This window comes from Chelmon rostratus, chromosome 11 (assembly GCF_017976325.1).
Source record: "Chelmon rostratus isolate fCheRos1 chromosome 11, fCheRos1.pri, whole genome shotgun sequence".
Taxonomy (NCBI): Eukaryota; Metazoa; Chordata; class Actinopteri; order Chaetodontiformes; family Chaetodontidae; genus Chelmon; species Chelmon rostratus.
Genome location: NC_055668.1, coordinates 26539208 through 26556333, shown reverse-complemented (window position 1 = coordinate 26556333; position 17126 = coordinate 26539208). Strand labels below are relative to the sequence as shown.

Sequence of the window (17126 nt, the reverse complement as noted above, 5' to 3'; positions counted from 1 at the left end):
AGTGTTGACACGAGGTGTGAACGAGTCCTTTCAGTGTTGATACGAGGTGTGAACGAGTCCTTTCAGTGTTGACACGAGGTGTGAACGAGTCCTTTCAGTGTTGACACGAGGTGTGAACGAGTCCTTTCAGTGTTGATATGAGGTGTGAACGCACGGCTTCAATCGTCTGATGAACGCAGTTTTATGCATCCGACTCCTGGACGGCGTCTGACACTCTGCGACTCCAGGTGGTCACATGATCAGTGGCTCACCTGGAGGGACAGTTTGTCACCTGTTGAGTCGCTCAGAGAGCTGAGCGCAGCAGTGAGTCACATGACTTCTGTTTTAAAGCTGATTGGCTCTGAAACTAAATCAACCAAAAACAAACGTCTGCGTCTGTGCTCGGATCAGGAAACGTCTGATTCTTCTGGTTCTCGTTGTTGTTCCGGTTCAGGGTCACGTGACCCGTCGTGAAGGGGAACTCTTCAGGTTCGGGTTGCGGGTTCAATTCCCTCCGGATCCACTTGTGGTGCTGTTAAGGTGCTTTGGATGAAAGCGTCTCTGTCTCTGTGTTTACAGGCATTTCCACACAAACACACTGCAACAGACAAACAGACCATAACGCAGTTAGAGACTGAGCTTCTGTCACCACGACAACACCTTTATTTGTATGAACAAAACTTTATTTATATGTGGAGACGAGATGAGAATGTGGAGCTTTCCCACTGTCTCATTTCTCATTTACTCACCTTATAATATGTTATATTTTTTAAAGAAATGTGAAAACTTACTCATATTTTTAGTGATTTTCAGGCAAAAATAGACTTTTAATGAAAAAAGTGCTGCAAAGATTTGGGATAAAATCACTGTTCATGTAAATAAACTCTTTTCTTTCTTTCTTCTTTATTTCTCTGCTGTATTTTTGTGCTGTTCTATAATACTATTTCAAGTGATAACCACTTAAGATTTCTACATTTTAGCAGCACCAGTGTCATTTTTCTTGTATTTTTGGGTTTCTGGCAGTCTTATACTTTGTCAGACTTACAGCTGAATTGATGCTGCATGTGGAGAAACGTCGTGTTTCTGCCTGAACGTCAGTATTTCAGAACAACATTTGATTTGATCGTTGATTAAGTGTTTTGTTTGCAAAGTGGAGTTTTATTTTCGAGAGAGGATTCATTTTGGAGCGGAGCTCCATCTGCAGCGAAGGAAACACCTTAACAAGAAGAATCTGACGTGTTTCGTGCTGCTGTGTCATCGATTATTGATCAGTGATCAGTTCACCTGCAGTCATCTCCTCCTGTGCTGATCACGTGTTTGTCCTCGTGGGAGAAGCGGATGTTGGTCACGTGAGCCGAGTGGCCGAGGTAGCGCTTGTGTTTCGCCTGCAGACAGAAAAACATACTGTGATGTATGCATTGGTGGTTCAGTGGTACAATTCTCGCCACGCGGGAGGCCCGGGTTCGATTCCCGGCCAATGCAACACACTTGAAGTTGGCGAAGCGGCCTGTAATGGGAAGGTTGATTCCCACCTGACCGGCAGAAATCTGCATGTTGTGTGTGTGATGGGTGAAATGCAGAGAAGTAATCTCTTGAGATTAATAAAGTAAATAATCAATAACTGCTGTTTTTACAGTCATTCAGAGGGAGCTGTGACTCGCTGATATTATTTCTAATTTGCACAAACTTTACCGCTGTTTCAATTCAACCTTACAGAAAATCATCCATCTTTGCTGCAGCTGAATTCTTTTTTTTTCTTGTCTGTTTTATTTCTTCCATTTTGAAACAATGTAAATAAAATGATTTTCATTTGCTGAAAAGTGATTAAAAACGTAAAACAAATGAAGAAGTCCTGCAGCGACCTGAGGACACGTGTTTTGGAAACTAGTGAACGAAGACAAAAAATGAAAAAGTGACTCACAAACTTCTCAGTGCAGGGGAAGTCGAACAGTTTGACCAATCCGAAGTCGTCGCCGGTGACGATGTTCAGGCCGCCGTGAGACACACACGCACAGTTCACTTCAGCTTTGTCTGCGTTTCGTGGCCAAATCCCCAAAACTTCATCTCCCAGGACACTGAGGGACAGACAGACAGAGAGAGAGACAGACAGACAGAGAGACAGACAGACAGACAGACAGAGAGAGAGACAGACAGACAGACAGACAGACAGGCAGACAGACAGACAGAGAGAGATAGACAGACAATCACGCAGACAGACAGATGGATCAATAAATCATGACACAGAGGGCATTATACTGTTGTGGAGACTTATTTTATTCTCTGACTTTTAATATCATTTGAATACTGTATGTGTGTGTGTGTGTGTTTAAGTGTGTGCGTGTGCATGTGTGTTACCTGGTCCAGGTTGCCCAGGTGATTCTGTCGATGATGGTCTGGTCACTCACCAACTTCCCCGAAGGAACCTCAAACACCTGCCGCTTATAAGCTCCTGTGGACACCTGTGCGCGCGCGCACACACACACACACACTGTAAATATACTGTATATATGTGTATAGATTGTATACTCAGGGGTGCACTTAATGCTTTTGGTCAGGTACTCAGGGGAGCAACAGGAGATGGTAGGAGAGATAATTTACCACCTTACTGATGTTGAGTCAGTCAACAGTCTGGATTGTTGTATATACCAGCGGTCAGCAGTGTGTGTATATGTGTGTGTGTGTGTGTGTTTGTGTGTATACCTGTATATACCCGTAGTCAGCAGTGTGTGTATATGTGTGTGTATACCTGTATATACCAGCAGTCAGCAGTGTGTGTATATACCCGTATATATCAGCAGTCAGCAGTGTGTATATACCTGTATATACCAGCTGTCAGCAGTGTGTATATACCTGTATACACCAGCAGTCAGCAGTGTGTGTATACCTGTATATAACAGCTGTCAGCGGTGTGTGTATACACCTGTATATACCAGCGGTCTGCAGAGTGTATACCTGTATATACCAGCAGTCAGCAGTGTGTGTATGCCTGTATATACCAGCAGTCAGCAGTGTGTGTATACCTGTATATACCGATAGTCAGCAGTGTGTGTATATACCTGTATATACCAGTAGTCAGCAGTGTGTATCTACCTGTATATACCAGCTGTCAGCAGTGTGTGTATACCTGTATATACCAGCAGTCAGCAGTGTGTGTATATACCTGTATATACCGATAGTCAGCAGTGTGTGTATATACCTGTATATACCAGCAGTCAGCAGTGTGTGTATGTGTGTGTATGTATACCTGTATATACCAGCAGTCAGCAGTGTGTGTATATACCTGTATATACCAGCAGTCAGCAGTGTGTGTATATGTGTGTGTGTGTGTGTGTGTATACCTGTATATAACAGCTGTCAGCAGAGAAGTCGAGCTGCAGGATGAAAGCAGGGATGTCGCTGCAGTAAACCAGCCGGTTCAGACTCGGTCCTGCGCTCACATCGTAAACATCCACTGTGTTCTCCACTGAACCGGCTGCCAAAAGCCGCCGGTCTGGACTGAACCTGCGCCCGTGCATGTGCACACACACACACACACACACACGCACACGCACGCACACACACACACACACAGGATGCTTGTTTGTGTTTGTTTGTATATATTTTAAAGGTTTGTGAAACTGATAAATAACTTAACCATCTCTCTCCCACCTGATGTCCTGGATGGCGGCACTGCGGTCTCGTTTCTTCGCCCACATCTTCAGCGAGTTGGCGAGGAGGAGGAGGAACTCGCCGTTCTTCATCCCCACGGCCAGCATTTCTCCGTCAGCGCTGTAGCTCACACAGCGGGCTTCATGGCCAACACACACCTTGTTCAACAGTTTCTACAGAAACAAAGATTATATTCACCTTTTAGTGCTTCCAGTAAGTGATGCAAGTGATATATTCATATTTATACTCATTCAGATGATGGACACACAGAACCTTTAGATATGCAGTCACTGTGGAGGGACGTCAGACTGAAGAGCCAGCACAGTTTGAGGTTTGATGCCTTGCTGAAGGGCACCTCAGCAGTGTCGAGTGTACGTGTGTGTGTGTGTGTACCCTGTCGGCGAGGTCCCACAGGCGGATGGTGGCGTCGTCGCTGGCGGTGATGAACAGATCTTTTGCAGGATGAGCAGCCAGACCCCAGATTCCTCCCCGAGCGTGACTGTCCAGCAGCAGGTTGGACGCCGCGTTCTTCTCCCCGACCTCGATGATCTCCCCGTCCTTCGTCCCCACTAGGATCTTCCCCTGAGGAAGAAGAGGATGGGGCTGATGAGGATGATGGAGGGAGGAGGATGATGAGAGTGATGAAGATTGAAATCTTAAGTCCTCACCTTGCCTCTGCAGACCGATCGGACGCACTCCACCTGCTGTCCCGTCTCCAGCTGGAAGGCTCGACAACGTTTCATCTCCTGATCCCAGAGCTTCACCGCTCCGCCCTCCTTGGTCCTGACACACACACACACACACACACACACAGACACACACACACACACACACGCAAACACACACACACACAATCTTTGATCTGTGCTGCTTCAGATATGAAACACGGATCATGATGATATAAAATCAGGTAAAAGTTTCCTCCAGCTACAATCAGCTGGTGGCGGGTTACTCACGGCCTCTCCTTGCCGCCGGTGACGATGAGTCCGTCTCTCAGCGTGGTGTACATGGTGAAGACGGGCCCGGTGTGAGCCTTCGCCACCACCCTCAGCAGGTAGTGATCCCGCCACACGTACACGTCCCCGTTAATGGCTCCGGTGAACGTCAAGTTATTCTGCAAACGCACATTTAGGAGGAAAACGTTCCTGCTCACAGAACTGTACTCATGTCTGCTTTCAACCCGTACACCTGTCGCACCTGCCGCCATCTTTCCATGAATGGATGACATGAAGCTGAGGTTCACTATGAAGTACCACCTCTGAGGATCTGCAGAGGAATCATCAGGGATCTCACTGACATTCAGTAATGGATTGACGGTCAGTAACATGAGTCAGCTGTAATGTTATTGGTCATTTCTGCACAGTCGCATCATACATTTATATTTAAAAAATCTTCAAACAGTACTTTAAATTTGTGGTAGTCTCATTGTGAAATCATTATTCTTTAATGCACTTGTGTGCTACGTGTCAGCATTGTTCCTCAGTGATTTCTTTGAACTCTGTGATGTTCTGTGAATATATCTGTACTTTATTTAACAAAGAATTTAAAACTGTGCCGGTATTTCAGGTAAAGACTTCGGCTTTTTGTTTAATGACTGTGCGGCTCTTTGATTTCACTGTTTTCTTGGTAAAATTTAACCAGCGGTTTGTTCCTGGTTGTTTTACTTCCTGTCATGACATCAGCAGAGACCTTCAGATAAGCCGGCGGTGAACTCACAGCACCGAAGGCGACAGACAGCATCGTCTGCATCCTGCCGTCCTCCACCGTTCCCACCACGCCCTTCTTGTACATCAGAGCGCCGCCGGCCAGCGTCCAGAACTTCACGTGTTTGATTCCCACCGACACGAACTGGGAGTCAGAGTCCGGACGAAACTCCACCACGAAGATCCGGTCCGGGTGTCCGGCCTTACTGCACACCTTAGACCCTGCGGTGGAGACGCCGCTGTTACTTCAGTTCAATGTCCTGTCTGATCTAAATGACTGATCTGTATCAGTCCTTCTTTGAGCTCAGACTATTTTTAGGCAGTAGTTAGTCTGTGCTGAAGAAAAAAGAAATCAAAAACAAAGTTTTTTACTGTTTTGAAGTAATGTGAGTATTTCTCTGCTCAGACAGTCTGACCTTCCTGCCAGCGCCACACAGTGATGGTGTGTTCAGGTTCCACTCCGACAGACAGCAGCAGCTTTCCCGTGGCGCTGAAGTTAACGTAGCCGACGCCTTTGGCGTGAGGACAGCGGAGGATGGACAGAGTCTGTTTACTCATCGCGTCCCACACATGGATGGAGGGAGTGGTGCCTACGCGAAGAGCACGGGACACGAGGAGGGAGGACGTGAATCCAGGTTTCATTACGTCACGAGGATGAAAGTGACAAACAGAGCGGGTTAGAGGGATCAGTGCAGCCTTCAAACACCCTGAGACCCAGACCAGCGTCAGCACACAGTCCTGAAGTCTCACAGCTCACAGATCATCGTCATGAGAGCGCTTTTTAGACTTCATGTCCTTCAGCCTTCTGTTGATTTCACTGTGCACAAACATGTGAATCATCATGTTTGCTTTCAGATTTGGGATTTTGTATCTAACATCCTCTCTGTAGATATTAATAAACAGAAGAGTGACAGATATTTAATTTTACGAACACGAGGAGCATCGTGATGCTGTAAATTTAAAATTCTTACAGCGGTTCCTCAACATGGCTTGTAGATGCCACACGAGCACTTGAACGCACCAACCAGGAAACATATTTTGAACGTTGAATCTGTCTCAAAGCTGGAGGATGATTTGGAAAACGGACTGTAGACAACATCAGAGTTCAGAGTCTGAATCCGTGAGCATGTGACGCTCTGATCAGACGGCTGGATGCAGCTCTAACGTGTTTCTGGGTTTCAGGGTGTCTGTCGCGGCGGGAAAGGCGGTGCGGTTTGGTGTTTACCTGGGAGTTCACTGATGTCACCTGAGGTGTTGTGAGAGCGATGGTGACAAATGAGGCCAGCCAAAACACACATACAGCAAAACAGAACAGAACAAAAAAAACCTGCAGTGAGTCGCTTCAAACACGCCAACGTCAGCCATGACAGCAGAGACATTTATGGGTGATTCCTGCTGCTTAAATCAGCTTCATGAAGATTAAAGAGACACTGGTGAGACGTTCAGCTTGTTGCTTATTTCCACATCCAGCAGCTACAGAACAACGTGATCATTCATGTGGAGTCGTGTTCTCGCTCTTTTAGCTCTGTTTTTGGTCTCCACCAGCTCTTCAGCTGCTAAATAAACCTGTAGGGACTGCAGGCAAGTTACTGGGGAGTGTTGGGGTGCTGAACCCTGCCCAGCATTATCAACACTGTCACCAGACTCCCTGTGTGTCCCCCCCTCCAGTGTCCCACAACAAATAATGATGGTGACTCTGACAATATGTCATGTCTCGTCAGATCTGTCAAGTGTTTTTGTTCATGAGTGTCATGTCTTGTCTTACACTTCCTGTTTTATTGTGAAACCTAACTCTCCTCTCGTTTCAGGCCCTCGACTTCCTGGTGTGTTTCCCGCCTGTCTGATTGTCTTCCCCGCCCTAATTGTCTCCACCTGTTCATTGTTACCTCGTGTATATAGTCTGCGTCTCCCTTTGTCTGGTGCCGTGTCCTTGTGCCAAGCCGTGATTTATCCAGCATTTCTGGATCCTTGTCTCCTTGTTGTGCATCGTCTGTTTTTGAAAGTAAGTTCTAGTTGATTTATAGTATTTTTCTAGGTTTGTTCTTGATTTTAGTTTGATACTTTATTCTAGCCGATTGAGCCCTTTTTGAGTTAAGATTATTCTTCCAAATTATGCCTTAGCGTCTTTTGTTGAACTTTTCTGCCATACTTTGTATGAGCTGTTGTTATCCTGACCGCCTTTTGTTAAATAAATCCCTCTTTTATTTTGAAACCTTGCTGTGGTGTCTGAGTTCTGCATTTGAGTCCAGAAACCTCGTGCCTCCGGGCTTGTCTCAATATGGTGGAAATCCAGCCTCATGACGCCACGTGAGTGAACCAGGAACAGGCTGCTAGTTCGATGAGAAAATAAAGCAACATATGGTCAAACAGCACGTTTATTACCCAGAAAAGCTACCAGTTAGATATGATGATATGATGGTGAGGAACAGTAAAAAGACCTTCTCCTGCTCTGCCTTTAGCAAAAAGAAAAAGCACGTAACCCTCCACCTTTTCTGACACCGTCACCCCCCCCCCCCCCTTTCAGCCTCTTTCAGTTTGTGTTTTTCCATTTTAAGACAAAGTTTCCTCCATGTTTCCGTCAGGGGACAAAAACCAAAGCGAGCAGGTTGAACAGGAAGCAGAGGAGAGAGAAGCAGGACTCATTCAGTGCAGACGAGTTAGTAGAGAAACACACCGCCATGCAAAACGTCACACACACACACACAGTGTACCGATCTGTCCGGTGGCGATGATGTTTTTGTATTTCGGGTGCTGGTTGACGGTCAAAGAGAGGATGTCATCAGTGTGTTCCAGGTAGAAGCTCTGAGTTCCTGCAGCAGGTGAAGACACATAAACACATCACTCTGATGTGAAAGGTCGCAGGTTCGAGTCACCGTGTCTGTCAGCTGAACTTCCTGCATAACGTCGTGTTTAATTGTGACGACTGTCTGAAGGAGTTTCAGAAGTCACATCCTTCACAAATCTGAAGCTGAAGCATGTGACCTGTCTCAGAAATATCTACGAGGGAATGACGGTCAAAGTTCCTCCACACGCATCAAACTCACAGCATGTTGTGAAGGGCTGAGGACCTTCGTTTCCCAGCATCAAGCAGACACACCTGTAACATCCTGGATGTCACTGCAGGAGATCTGCCAGCTTTGCAGCTCATTTAAAAAAACGGAAGAAATCGACATGAGCTCGTTCATTTCAGCTCCAGAACAACAGGATGACTGACGCTGAGTCGTGTTTGTGTCACCTGATGAACGTCAGTCCAGTCGTCTCTCTCTTTGAGCTCTGTGTTTGGTCTCCTCCAGCTCCTGAGGGAAATATCTTTAGCTCTTTAGCTGCTAAATGCTGCTCTGTGTCCCCCAGCTGGTCTCTGAGTCTGTCTGCTGGTTGCTGCTCAGCAGGAAGCGATCAGAGGCTTTTTACAGTGTGAACAGTGTGTGTGTGTGTGTGTGCTGCCATGGTTACCGGTGCTGAGACTGTGGACAATCGCGGTGGCGGCAGTGTGGTAGACGATGTCAGTGCCATCGTTGAGGTAGTGCAGGTTGTTACGACAATCGAAGCCCCGAAAACCAAACACGTGATCCAAAACCAGGTCCTACGGGGGGGCGAGACAGGAGAGACGGGTGAAGAGGAGGACAGAGGGACTGAGAGAGAGACAGGCAGAGAGACGGGCGTACCTCCACCAGCCTCTTCTTCTTGGAGACATTGTTCTTCTGGAGTTTTTCTGGCTGCGGCGCTGCTCGACTCACCGGAGGCCTGGAGGATCAATCAGTCTATTAATCAATTAACCGATCACTCATTGGTTATCATTCTGAGGTCTGGAGGACAGACGGCAGACAGACACTTCATAGAATAAAGTACTAATATTAGTGGTAGTACTGACCTGTGACCTCTAACACACTGGTGCTATGACTACTGAGTACACGTTGGAAGTAGTGGTAGTAGTAAAAACAAAGTAATGGTTATATAGTACAAAAAGTAATAGCAGTAGTACTCGTGTGGTCAGTAAATGTGGTAGTAGCAGTGGTATTAGTAGTACAGTATTAATAGTACCAGTAGCAGTCATAGTAGTAGTAAAAGTACTAATAAAAGTAAGTAATATACTGTAATGGTAGAATTTTATTCGCAGTAGTAGTAACAGTAGTAGTTAGTGTATAGTAGAAGCACTAGTACCTGTATAGATCCTCACCGTAGAAGTAATAATACTAGCACTGTCAATGTTAGTAATTACAAAAGCTGTCATGTTCGTTGTAGTAATGATACTACTGTAGCAGTAGTGGTACTCGTGTGTTAACTAGTGAAAGAAGTGTGGTATTTGTAGCAGTACTGATGTGGTAATATTGGTATCAGTGATGGTAAAACTACTGTAAGAGAAAAGGGTAAAATAGTAAGTACTAGTAGTAAAAGTAACCTTTTCTGTATTTGTAGTAACATCTTTACTGGTAACAATGGAAGTACTATTGGAAGTGGGAGGAGTATTACTACTATGAATAGTAACAGCAGTATCTCTGGTGTGGTGAGTAGATTGTAGTAGTGCAGTAAAAACACTGCATAACACATTATTGTTAATAGTGAAATTATTATTTAGACTTAATAGTATTAGCAGTGCAGTAATATTAATGGTAGTACTTATACTGGTATGACTGCAGTTAGTACTTTCACAGCCACAAAATACCATATAAAAACACAGATGGAATACTTTAAAAGTACTATAAAAAATAACCAGTGCTGAAATCTGCACTGATCCTGAGATAAATCCAGAGAGGACAGTGTGAGGTAATGCCAACAGGACACACACACACACACACACACACGCACACGCACGCACGCACACACACACACAATGAAGAGGCGTTGCATACACAAACAGTGAAAGGTGGACAGGTGTTACCTGGATCCCCTGGACAGCAGAGGGACAGAACCAAGGTACAGAGCTTTAGAAAACACACACACACACACACATATGCACACACGCACGCACACACACACAGGCCTCACGTCTCAGAGAAACTATAATGTGACTAGCAGTGGCTGTAGCCACATGCTAACAAAATGCTAGCATGCTACAGGTACTTGTTTGTATTTTCGGGCTGTCACGCTAACATGCTAGCATGTGTGAACAGGCTAACATGCACAGGCAGGCTGAGAGTCAGTCTTCAGTCCTGGATCCGGAGGAAACAGGGCTGAGGTGAGTCTGTGTCTCACCTGGTGAACCTGCAGCAGGACTTCCATCACTGCAGGTGTTCTCTCTGGTTTTGTTTTTGGGTTTATGGAGGTTTATTCTGGATGAACATCACAGATTTGCTCAGGAAGTGATGTCACAGTGAATGAGAGGGAGTCACAGATTTTGACTCTCCTTCACCTCTGTGGCGCCCCCCTGAGGAGGCTTTTGTCTGTCACAGACCACAGCCTGTAATTTCCTGATGATTAAATTGGGAATTGGGACGGCTGGGTTTAGTATTTCCTTCCCTCCCTGTCATGGGATGAAAGAGTGATAACAGAGAACGAAACCAGGCTGTGGAGGGACGAGGGATCACCCCCCGACCCCCCCGAAAACAGTGAGATGGTGTGAAGAAGAAGGAGGAGAAAGAGCCACATGAGGAGAAGGAGAGGAGGAACAAACTGGGTTAGAAAAGACAGGAAGTGAAGGATGAGAAAAAATGAAGAAGTCTAGTATGATTGAACAGATTATTATCAGCTCAGACAACAAATTATGACGGTTAATGAACTGAAATCAGAGCTAATCATGTTGATGGGATTGTTTGAAATATTTTTATATTCGAGGTCTGCAGGTTAATGTTATTTCTTTGCTCCTGTGTGAGTTCATGCTTCTGATTGGAGGTTACTAGTGAAGACATGTCTCAAGTTTTATGAAGGACTTTATTCACAAAGTTAGAGAATTGTTTCTGAAAAGCTGCTGCATACTCAGAACTGTCAGTGTGATTTTAAACGACCTTTTCTAGCTTGTGGAAGTTCTTTAATTAGCTGTTAAACAGTAACTGTTTGAATGCAGAAAACCAACGTCACATGATCGTTTGCAGGAAATACAAACACTGCTAATTGTTCTGGTTCTGTGTTTGATTTCCTGAACTCTCAGTTAAAATAGTGAAATAACAGAAGCAGAAAATGCATGAATGCAACAAGTGATAGGTTCAAAGACACTAAGGAAACTCCGGCTTCTGATCTTCAGAGGTAAACTCACCAATGACTTATCCTACAGCACACACACTTTAATTAGAGCTGTCTCACTGTCTTAAACCAGCTGCATATTCAGTATCAGGTCATACTTACTTGACAATGCCCTGCCTCCAGGGAATGCAAGTTAAAACACAACACAGATATTAAGAGTCTCCACAGACACAGCCAGACAGCAGCAACACTCAGGAAGTAAGGGCCCCACAAAGGGACAAAGACACAAGAGGGTCCTGTGACTCCTTTAGGCCTTTTCCTCTACAGGAACTGAACAAACAGAAACCCGGACTTTCCCAGAACCTGAACCTAGAAGGTCTTCAGTTACGTTTTCCTTAAACTGAGACCAGTGGACTGGTCTGGTCAGCCATCATATCCAGTATCAGGGGCAGAGCCAGATGTTGTAAACATTCAGGTCTGAGCCCAAAGACTACATGCATTATTTTTCAAGCCATTTGAGAAAACAGAACGTGTAAAAAACTGCACATCATCATCAATATCTATATTTAAATTCATTAAATCTCAATTTTGGCCATGTATATTCATATTTAAGGTATCTGTGCCTAAATATCTTTAAACTGAGGACATTTACGATGTTTATCACTTCCAATCGTGTGTAACATCCCTCTTAGCACTGAAATCCATGATCTGAGATGACCGGAGCTCTAAATGACCACTGAAGCGGCAGATCAGCGTGACCAGAATTTCATTGGCTATTCAAGCACATTTGTAAAGGTTTAGTGTAAACAGGCACTACATGAACGTAGAACTGAATTAAATGCAGCGGCTGGTGCTGTTAAAAATGGTTTACTACTAAACCTGTGGCATGATTTTATAAATACCAACGCTGCCCGAACGTTACTGGGAAATTAAAACAACAGTTACAAAGATCACGTGTCATCTTTTATCAGAATATCTTCTGTGCGGTGAAGGATTAAACCTCCTTGTAGTGCTTATCTAAACACACTTCCTGCTCTATTAATTCAGAGTTTTTCAGTGATACAAACCAGCTGTTGCAGTTCTTCCCCAGAATGCACCTGGAGCTGGATCAGTATCACCTGCTGAGCAGGAATTCACCCCCAAAGTCAGGAAGTACAGAGGAAACAAAAGCAGAACCTGCTTCAACAGATAAGTCGCGTGGTGTTAAAGTCCTGTAGTGGAAAAGGCCGACTGAGCTGAATCTCCTTCCTCTTCATAAAACCGCACCTTGATCAGAGTTCAGGCGCTCTGAGCTTCACTAACACAGCGTGGACGAGGCGTATTTAGGGACTGATGATGCCTTCTTTCACTTTTTAGAAACTTTGTGATGCGTTTTAGCCTTCGGTCGTTCATCTTGTTTTTAGAGTTTGACACCCTGCAGAATAAATTTGTTCCTTTACAGCGGCCCTTTATTTTTGAGTGTTTTGAAGACAGAAACTCACTCACAATGAAATTCTAATAATCTGTGCAAACACGCAGCAAACTGAGCTCCATGAAGGAACAAACCAAGACTCATCCATCATGCAGAAGCCTGTGCATGCATGAGATGCAAAACCTTTTCACTTTAAACAAACACATATGCACAGAGTGTGCACGCACACCAATCCAAGTATACAGGAGCACACACTAACACACACACACACACAGTGACCACTGATGACACACACCAAGCAGAATATGAAATTGTTCACAGAGTTTGAGCTCAGTTCGTACATTCAGTCTCAGTGCATGAAGTCAAAAATCACACCGAATGTCAAGAAAAGTTTCTAAAGCTTTGATTTGTAAAAGTTTAAAGCTGCACCAGCAGTTTAAAGAAACAACCAGAAAAACCATCCCGGCTGCCTCCAGCAGTCTGACACTGTGAATGTGTGATGGATCGATCGATCGCAGGCTGATCTGCATCTGATATCTAAATCTAATTCACACACGAGAGAGAGTGGGATACGGCTCGTACAGAGCAAAGAGATGAAAACAGATGTAGACGCTCTAAATTCTCAAGCCTGGCCTTTATTTGGAACAGGCCTCTATTCGAGGCTTTTATTTCCTCTGCTCCTAAATTAATGCAAACTGGAAACTTCCGCCATGTTTACCTGTTGTCTTTGTTGTGCATTCAGTATTATGTTCATTTCCACAGTCAGAGTTATGTGGTACTCACTCATCATAGTACAACAGTCTAATGTAATGTATTTACATCTTATGTCCTTCCCCTTTGCTGCCTCCCAGCCCCATGAAACTTCCAATAATGTGGTTTCATAGAGATAAACTTAAAGAAATAAATGAAGTAACATAAATAAACATATTCATCCTCAGTACAGATGAAGACTTTAAGAACATAAAATCCACCTGGAAGTGCTTTTTCATCTGCTTCCACCTTAAGCTCACTTGAATCTATAAGAGAAGTTACAGCATGTTTGAAACAGGAGCGTCACACTTTCACACCTGTCACTGCCACATGGGGGCGCCAACATGCCAAGTGATGCAGCTTTAAACTCAGGTCCCAAAACAGGTCAACAAATCTGATGATTAATCTGACTGTTTGAAGCAACCCGTTGTCATGGCAACTGTGTGTGTGTGTGTGTGAGCGTGCATACCTCTCCTCAGCAGACAGCTCCTTCAGCTGTTGGTGAGGTTTGGTTCCTCTCATCTCTCTGATGCTGACAGCGTACATCTTAGCGGTGTAATCCACCCTCTTCTCCCGGGCAACATCACTGTCGTAGCCTTCGGACGCGCGCGCGCACACACACACACACAGACAAACATTCATAAATTAGCGTTGACTGATTTGAGGCGTAAACCTTCAGGCTTTGGTGAGATTATTTTCAAACTTAATAAGAAAATTTTCTCTTTCTTTCACTCTCTGACTGACGATCATCTGCTTCCATGTGTGACATGCGTTGCACGTAGATTTGCAATGCCCTCTGGGAAGCAGGAAGTCGGAGAGAATGACCAGAGGAGGTCGGCTCTACAAACACTCATGGTGGATGCGGTCCGCTTCCTCCACAGCTCTTAAAGAACATGGTGACTGTGCCAGTTTGGAGTTTACCAGCCACATCCATCTGGCTGACGGTGGGAAAAGGTGAAGTTGATCAAGTTGATTGATTACATGGCAGCAGTTGACTGCAGGGTGTGCTTTGCCACTAATCCTTTGGCTTGTTGGCGAGTAGTTTCGTGCTTCTGGCGCCACATTCCTGTTGGTCTGTTGCCAGATTAATTATTTGTTATTTGTGAGAAAGTCTTTCCAAAGCAAACACACAAGTTTGTCTTTGAAGAAGAAATAACGATGAGATAACGTCGGTCAGGCTCGGGTCCCAAACTCAGAACAAGTCCTCCAGATTACACAGGAAGTAAACATCTGTTGTGTTGTTGTTACAATGTGATGGTTGTAGCCAATTCTGTGGCTGTTTTGATGAAATAAATGAATTTTGAATGGCTTTTATGATGCACATTTATGAATTTGAAGTATTGAAGTATTTTTATTGCATTTAAACATTAACGCCTGTTCTCGCTAATTTGCATCATGCCTGTATATCTATGTATATGTATGTATATCTATTGCTGGTGCTACAGAAAAATTAACAAACTCCTCTTAATTTAGGATCAATTTGAATGCAAAAACTCAGATAATTAATTTGTAATATAATTCTAAATAAATTCAAGCGTCAAGCGGTTAAACAGCAAAGTTTTTCTGATTTGATGCCCCCGCCAGCAGGACGGCAGCAGGCTGAGTCTGCTTCAGGATGAGGTTCAGGGAAAGCTGGTTTGGGCTGAAATGACTACAAAGTAAGGTTAGGGGACTGTCGTTGTCATGGTTACAATAATGAAAATGAAAAAAGCGGCCGTGTTCACGATTAAAAAAACAAGATTCATCAACACAGGAAGTAAACAGCGGCCCCCCCTGTTAAAGTCCTGATGTTTGTTGACCACACCTCTGTGGATCTTCTCGCTCTGTAACAACCTCAGCTGATTTCCTGCTTTGCTCCCGTCATAATCATCACAGCCACTAGGGGTGTTTGTCTCTTCTACGTTAACGTGGTTTTGGGGAACTTTCTGATACTGTCGTTTTCCTGGGGGGGCAGTCTGGTTCCAGGTGGATTCATCTGGGGCGGGCGTGGGTACGAATAAAAACACAGACACACCCACCTCCGTCCTCCTCGATGTCGTCGTCCGACTCCTCGCTGTCCACGGGCGGTCGGTTGTCCCAACACAAGGGCGCCTCGCCCTCTCCGCCGACCCTGCCCCCTCGCTCCCTCGCCCAGATCATCAGGGCGGTGTCAGCCCCACCCACCGTCAGCAGGGTGGAGTCATCCTGAGCCCAGCGCACGCTGGTCACCTGGGCGCTGTGGCCCACGTAACGCTTGAAACGGGCGTACTGACCCTGAAGGGAGGAAACGGGCACACCTGATGACCCGTTCACACACAAATGATGCCAGAATGAAAAAGTAAAAGTCTGCATCCAGATGTTACTTCAGATCAATCGAGCATGATCCTCCAGGTGTTCACAGGTATTCACAGTAACAATACTCGTCAGCATTCTGAGGATGTTTACGTTCTCAGATCAGTTTAACAGATCCACACACAAAAAAACAGCGTTCACAGTGTATTTCTAATGTACACGAAAATATTTAGAGTTTCAATGAATCAAGTATCCACAAATCTAAAAGTGCAGCCTGGTGAGTAACCGTGGTTACAAACTGCTCAACATGGTGGAACTTCACTGCATCTGTGTGGAAGTCTTGAGATTTTAATTAACAGGGTTTCAATTAATCTGTAGCCAATCAGATGGCTCTTTCCGCTTCAGCCAATCACAGCGTAGATTTAGGGTGTTTGTAATGTGGTGTTACATCTGCACAGTGAATCAGGACATGAGGAGAGAACAAACATCCAGCAGCTGCTCGACACAGTTAAATCTCTCTGACTGAGCAGGATTTAATATATCTGAGCTATGAAAGCTTGCTAAGTGACTGTTAGCTAACAAGCTAGCTATAAAATGCTAACAGACAACCATGGTGAGCTAATGCATTCATGACTCAAACATCCTGAATGATGCAGCACAGCAGAGTCACGGAGGCCCCCCTGTAGAGCAGCTACCAGACTCCAGGTTGAGGCTGAGCCGCAGGTAGATGGAACGCCCCCTCGAAACTACACTGTGATTGGCTATAGTCGAAAAAGGCATCTGATTGGCTATAGACACTTCCGTAAAGTGAAGTTCGACCACGAAGAGCAGTTTATAATTGCAGCTTCAACACTCTGCAAATAAAACAACATCCAAATGTGTTTCTGATGAAAACTTCAAATACTTTTACACGTTTGTGGATTTCCAAATTTATTTTTGTGCATCAGAAATAAGAAATCTGTGAACCTTGTTTCTTCATGAGGATTTGTTTTACATTTATACAAACTGAAAAATGTTTTACATGCATTTATTTGTTAATGAGAGTCCATAGGAAGCAATAAAGGAAGAGAAACAGAAATAACAAAGAAGCAGCAAAGAAAGAGAAAGATGGGAAAGGAAGAAGGGAACAAGGAAAGAAATAATCAAGAAGGAAAGAAAGGAAGAAAAATGAGGACAGAAAGAAAGAGGAAGGCTAACTAAAAGGAAATGAGGAATAATAATAGGAAGCAATGAAGGAAACAAGAACA

General features: G+C 44.6%; 1 protein-coding gene across 1 annotated transcript in view; it reads right to left on the bottom strand.

Moving 5' to 3' along the window:
- Nucleotides 1–263: 263 nt before the first annotated feature.
- Nucleotides 264–17126, bottom strand: part of LOC121613725 (echinoderm microtubule-associated protein-like 6) — a 63552-nt gene continuing 46689 nt past the window's right edge. Inside the window, exons 28-43 of the mRNA XM_041947331.1 lie at nt 15627–15861; nt 14078–14204; nt 8996–9074; nt 8784–8913; nt 8042–8140; nt 5747–5920; nt 5344–5552; nt 4584–4741; nt 4296–4410; nt 4021–4209; nt 3628–3800; nt 3318–3480; nt 2335–2438; nt 1901–2054; nt 1264–1364; nt 264–577 (exon numbers count right to left, since the gene is read on the bottom strand). Of these exons, the coding sequence (XP_041803265.1) occupies nt 553–577; nt 1264–1364; nt 1901–2054; nt 2335–2438; nt 3318–3480; nt 3628–3800; nt 4021–4209; nt 4296–4410; nt 4584–4741; nt 5344–5552; nt 5747–5920; nt 8042–8140; nt 8784–8913; nt 8996–9074; nt 14078–14204; nt 15627–15861 (2235 nt within the window). The 3' untranslated portion in view covers nt 264–552. The remainder of the gene's footprint in view (nt 578–1263; nt 1365–1900; nt 2055–2334; nt 2439–3317; nt 3481–3627; nt 3801–4020; nt 4210–4295; nt 4411–4583; nt 4742–5343; nt 5553–5746; nt 5921–8041; nt 8141–8783; nt 8914–8995; nt 9075–14077; nt 14205–15626; nt 15862–17126) is intronic.